The sequence below is a fragment of the Anguilla anguilla genome, chromosome 5, assembly GCF_013347855.1.
Source record: "Anguilla anguilla isolate fAngAng1 chromosome 5, fAngAng1.pri, whole genome shotgun sequence".
NCBI classification, from domain to species: domain Eukaryota; kingdom Metazoa; phylum Chordata; class Actinopteri; order Anguilliformes; family Anguillidae; genus Anguilla; species Anguilla anguilla.
In genome coordinates, this window is record NC_049205.1 from 47,709,893 (window position 1) to 47,716,048 (window position 6,156).

Sequence of the window (6,156 nt, forward strand, 5' to 3'; positions counted from 1 at the left end):
CCTCCCGACACACGCCTACTTTGGGGCACTGCAGCTACGGCTGGGGCTCCTTCCTCCATAACTCACTCTGTGGGCACACTTGCATTCAGATGAGATTCACACAAATGTATACCTTTGTCCTCTGTTGATAAAGTGCTTTCAGGCTGCAAGTGCCCATTTGCATGCAAACATAATGTTAGCCATTGTTTGTGGGCTCGCCATGCTTCGACTTATTTAATGCTCTTTCCCTGTAATCATAATCCGTGCCCAGAAAGCAAATTATGATTACCTTCATTATCACTGTGGATGAACTGAAATTGACTGGATCCTGTATAACCTGAGATAGCAAGAGCATGTACTGCACGGTACAAGTATAGCAATTAACATGATAACGGAGTTAGTGACTTCATAATCAAGAAGGGCATTTTTTTTGGTAAACACATTTGACTATATAACAAGTATTAGTCTTATAGAGTTAATCTTCCATTTAGGGTCAATGCAAAAAATTTAGTTTTGGCTTCACCCAAGCACATATTGCCTTGCTCGGTTGTATCCATTTGTGTTCAATTAATATTGTGTTTTTTGGCCAAGAAACAAGATTAGTTCCAAGACAAATGATGACTTAAATTGGAACGCATCACATCATTTGACCATAATTATTTATATTTTTTTTATTGACACATATCATACCATTTATAGGTGGTAACCCCCCCCCCTTTAGTGAGAATATCAGGTGCAGCTCATTGTGCCAATAAGTAGTTCACCTCTCTCACAGATTTACTGAAACCATGTGGATAATGCCTTTTGAAATGTAAGCCTTTGTCAGCCTCTAGTGGTTACATAAATTATTACAACTGCATTTTACAGTCAGCCAAGGTTTCCTCTAAAAGGAAAGCAACACTAGATGCTGAGAAATATGTGCTTTATTCAAAGATGTAAGCATAATCAGATGAATGTATTAATAAAATGGACTATGTGAATGTATGTAAAATTTTAAGCATAGTTTAAATATATAGCAGTATGTTTTTAATATAGACAGAAATAGACAGCCTAAGTTTCACGTACAATATAGCCATGTCATTGGCTGTTAAGACTATTCAGTACCTCTAGGCTTCATACATTTCATTAAATTACATGTCCTGTTTTTCATCAGCTAATCTATTATCACTTGACTCAGTAAATTGGTTCTCCAGGTTCTCAGTGGCTGTGGTGTTTGCCATTGGGTCAGGCCTGTCCAGAATTGCCTGGCTCTCCATTCCAGGGTTGGCAGTAACAAATAGCCAGTGATTAACATCACATTCAGCCTTATGGGAGTCCAGAAACGTTTGAGCCACCACTTCATATTCTTTTCCAAACGATGTCCTGAGTAAAAATATAGAACAGTCTGAATTAATACTACCTACACAATTTACATAGACGGACACTGTTACCGAAGTAAAGTCAAGCAGTCAAGTTTAGAATTACAATTGAAATTAATACATATACCTAACAAAAAAGAAGCTTCAGTGTCTTACCATAAAACATAATTTCCAAGGACACCCAAGCAGTGGTTTGTCTTGCAATGAGCAATAAGCACTTTTGTATTCACCTAGGAAAAGATGTCTTAATGTCAGAGAGAGCACCCTATAACAATGATTCAAAATGATTATTTTCTATTCATTTCAGAAGGCACCAGAACACAAGCATGTATCCAGAATAAGATGAAAAGGTGAGGTAACAGAGATGAAGACATAACTCACAGGTACAGGCAGACCCTCATACTCTAGACGCTCCTGCGGATCGAAGTACACAACATTCCAACAGCTCAGGAATGAGGGCTCATCTGTGAGGCTAACCTCCTGTAGGCGTGACATCTTGGCATACTTCAGGGGAGTCTTAAGATCGCTCTCCAGCCACAACTATAAGGTGTGGATGACATTACGGATAAAACGGAACAAGGTTAACCGTCATTTGATTTTTTTGACTATTTCAATCTGAACTCAATATTAAACATTATTCAATGTTGTATTTACTCAGAAACTGGTGCCCGACAGAATGTATTCAAAATTTAACTGAAACCATCAAAATCTAACAATCATACATCCATCATCTATACAAAGGGTCCTCAATCTTTTCCAGAAAGGGCCTAGTGTGGGTGCTGGTTTTGTTCCAACCAAGCAGTTACACACCTGATCCTACTAATCAAGACCCTTAGCAAAGACTGTAGTGGTTGATTAGTAGAATCAGGTGTGTAACTGCTTAGTTGGAACAAAATCCTGCACCCACACCGGCCCTTTCTGGATAAGATTGAGGGACCCCTGATCTATACCCACTAATCCTGGGCAGGGTCGCTGGAGCCTATCCCAGCATGCATTGGGCAAGAGGCAGGAATACACCCTGGACAGGCCGCCAATCGATCGCAGGGCACACACACCATTAACTCATACACTCATACCTATGGGCAATTTAGAGTCTCCAATTAGCCCACCTGCATGTCATTGGACTGTGGGAGGGAACCGCAGTACCCGGAGGAAACCCACACGGACACAGGAGAACATGCAAACTCCATACAGAAAGGCCCAGGTCGGATTTGAACCCGGGACCTTCTTGCTGTGAGCTGACAGTGCTACTCCTGCACCAATTATTCAAATTGAATAATTCAAATCTTAAGTTGACAAACCTTTTAAGTAGCCTTCATTTATAAACTCACCCCTCCTGCAAACCCGTTTGTTGTTCGCAGAGCAAAACGTTGATTGTACTTCAGAGTTTCACCCACTGGACTTCCATCCACACTGGTAAAATCAAAAATACCATTTTGTAAATAATTATTATGCAAACTGTACACATGTATACATTCTGATTGAGACTTAGGCCTCTGGTACCTTGTGATTACAAAGGCGGTCCTAGCAGATGGTTCAAAGGTCCTGGTTCCACTGACAGCACACGGAGCCCCTATGGAAGAGTTTGCACTAAGTCCGCTTACATCAGCATTTATCCCAATGGCAGCAGGATCTTGCGGTGTCTTCTGCTGGTGAGAAGCACTGTGGCGTCTTTCAGACCCAGGGTTGACCAGCATGACTGTGTCCCCAAAGTGCAACCATCCATCAGTTGACACTGACAAATCAACCTGCAAGACAATGCAAGCTGTGACTCTGTAACCAAATCGATTTTTATATATATATTGTTTCACTTTACTCCTATATTATCAATTAGGAAAGCCCAATTAATTGTGTTTATTGCTTCAACCTCAATTCAATTCCAACACACAACAACACCAGCCTTATTTCCAGTTTTTCCAACAGACAGTGAGTCAGAGAGGGACAACTTCATGAGCAGTTTGCCAGGTTGACTGTGGGTACCCAACTGACCAGAAGGGGTCAGTGGTACACACTGAGACATAGACATCCCACTGAACAACCACTCCTTCAACAATCATTGACAGGATGAGCCACTCAGCAGCCTTGCAATTACATTCTTAATTATGTTTTGGAATATTTTTTTATTCAATAAATAAATATTACTAAATTGACACTGAAATCTACCAAAAAGGTCATACTTTTTTTTACTGAAAATATATTTCCCATGGATACTATTTTGCGACACATCCCTGTCCTTACCTTTTTTAGGATATTTTGTTTGAGAAGACCTGTTTTCTGAATGGTAAGTTCTCCTCTCTCCCGCCTGTCCAAGAAGTCCTTCAGAGTATCCTGACGTGAAATATATTGTTCATATTTAGCCACACACAAAAAATTATCATGGCAGGAGTCAGACTAACAGCATATAGCCTATCTGAACACTTTCATAGAATTGCATTTACTGTACTGATTTTACATATTTTTTAAATAATCATTTCTGGTGCAGTGTCTTCCTATACAATGGTTTTTGACTGTTTCGATAACATTTACATTCATATTTCCAAAAATATTTTTCTCCCTCTGTTATGTAGAATTTCATATTGGGCTCCGTTCGAGGAATGCAAATTTCAGGAAGTGTCCGCGAGATCTCCGCAGATTCTGTAGCAAAGTGTGAGCTGATATTGGAGTTGGTCGAGGATGCAAGTGTGCGATCCCACCTCAACGTAAGTGACACGAAAAACTGAATCTCTGTCTGCACAGTAGCACTCACAGAACTGTGGTAGCACTTCGCGAGGGCATTTCTTTTCTTCTTGGGCCGGGACTGCCCTCTATTGGCCAACCGAAGAACCGATTCGACGTCCATAAGATGGATTTTCCAGGGAAGTCTCTGATACAAGTTAACTCAACTCCATTTAAATTAGCAGCTAGCTTGCCGATCTGTTTGGTAGAAACTTTTTTCTGGCTACTGTGAGCAACTTGCCAAGGGGATTTCTGTGTCTATGTCGCCAAAGTTACCAAGTGCCATATGATACACTGATACCTAGGTATGATAATCATCAGAAAAGTAATGCACATCATGGCCATTTAGAATTTGGAGAAAAAATACAGCGAGAAACAGTGAAGCTAGCTACCTGTAAGCATATTGAGTGCACCATGCAGTCGTTTAAGAAATCGTTGTGAAGTGCATTCCTTTTTACACCTCTGTAAGAACCACTGCAGATAACGTTAACCAGCTAGTTAACATTACAACTCGCTAATTGTTTCTCCTACCTCCTCAAGAGCAACATCTTCTGTCCAGTTCCCAATATGAACACGTGAGCTGTATGTCCTGATGTATGCCATTGCTACTCAGGATTGATGAGGTCGGTTTGTATTTAGCCTATATTAACAAAGATTTAACTGGCTAGCTTAATGTTAGTCCACCTACAAAGGTAAACTAACATTGGCTAAGTTAACTGGTTAGCTGGGTTGGATCTTGTTTAGTTCTGTGGTGGGTAGGCTGGAGACCGAAGGTTTAAGAGGTTTTTGTTTATACATCTCCACGGTAACGACTTTGAAGTCGCGTACTATGCATTTCCAATAGATGGCGTTCTCGCGCAATAAGAATTGGTGCGTTTTTCAAAAAGTCTGCTGGACACATTCAAATATTTGTTCATCTAAATTGTCACAGAAACCAGCGATTATACGAGTATCAACTTAGTGAATATATTGTTAATTGGGTGGAATATGTTATTTTTATTTTTATTTTTTTACCTATACCAGTCAGCTCTGATCATATCTTTAATTGAATGTACATTTCTGCAAATCCTGCAGCCCAGGTAGAGTAACCATCAGCCAGCCTACAAAGAATACAAACAAGATGCTCAGTGATCAGCCAGAAATAACTCCTTAAGGTGTCTTTATTAACTGACTTTATAAAATGCTTTTTTTCCCAGGACATTTCAGAGCACATCTGGATGTGCCGATATACTAGCCGGCCTGCCAGTTGGCTATTGTATATATTCAGTCTCACAGGGGTGTCAAACTCAGTTGATCGATGGTCGCTACCATGTGGTTTTTTATTCCAGAGATTTTCTCTGAATAGTTAACCAACCACACATATTTACATGCGTGCAATCCCCAAGAAACAAAATTATGTAAGACGCATTGAAATACAATGTGGTCAAGTACAAACTTCTTTGATTTATCAGTCAGCAATCATGAAAGCTGAGAAAATAACTCAGCTAATTAATTTTTCAGGACAGAGGTTAAAGAAAACACCAGATAATGCCTTCAACCCCCTTTCCAGCACCCTTTGTCTGATTATTTAGATAAACCATTTTTGGCTGTTATTTCATAAACATTTTCACAAATCTCTTTTACAGCATATGAGCAAATATAGTAAATACAGGAAGAGGGCAACAGAGGGCAGTGAGTTGGAGACCCCTGACCTTCACCAGTGTGGAAGGTCCGGAGGGGTCACTGCTATACTGCTGTGACATCACAGCAGCAGCTGTGAGCATGCTCAGACCAGCCAGGATGCTGTAGAGACTGCAGGCAAGTGCCCTGTCTGTTAAGGAAGTGAACCACACCTCTGCCAAAACAGTTGAAACATCCCCAGTAAACAGGCAGCTAGGCCGGGGAAAGCATTCAGTGCTGTGGCTGGCCTGTGGAACACCGGAACACAGAACCTTCCCACTTCCATTGTTGTTTTCAGCTTGTATTCTTTTTGAACAATAACATGCTGGCTTCTACTCCCACCCTGCCAATGACACATATCCCTGCGGAGTGCAGATAAGTTCTCTGTGTCTCTCTTCCTCTCACCATCCACCAACTGTAACTTCAAATGAACTGTGTGCTGTTA

General features: G+C 40.7%; 1 protein-coding gene across 1 annotated transcript; it reads right to left on the minus strand.

The window, feature by feature from the left end:
* Nucleotides 1-884: 884 nt before the first annotated feature.
* On the minus strand, nt 885-4,864 carry cfap161 (cilia and flagella associated protein 161). The gene is made up of 7 exons (XM_035417116.1): nt 4,584-4,864; nt 3,576-3,665; nt 2,841-3,085; nt 2,669-2,750; nt 1,719-1,877; nt 1,494-1,567; nt 885-1,341 (listed from the first exon to the last, which is right to left on the minus strand). Exons 1-7 carry the CDS (start codon nt 4,653-4,655, stop codon nt 1,110-1,112), a joined length of 954 nt encoding a protein of 317 aa, XP_035273007.1. The 5' UTR covers nt 4,656-4,864; the 3' UTR covers nt 885-1,109.
* Nucleotides 4,865-6,156: the final 1,292 nt, after the last annotated feature.

Coding starts and splice junctions, on each gene's coding strand:
- cfap161 (XM_035417116.1), bottom strand. CDS start 4,655: ATGGCATACATCAGGACATACAGCTCACGTGTTCATATTGGGAACTGG. Junction 3,666..4,583: donor AAGATGTTGCTCTTGAGGAG/GTAGGAGAAACA, acceptor ATTTCACGTCAG/GATACTCTGAAGGACTTCTT. Junction 1,568..1,718: donor ATGAGGGTCTGCCTGTACCT/GTGAGTTATGTC, acceptor ATCTTTTCCTAG/GTGAATACAAAAGTGCTTAT.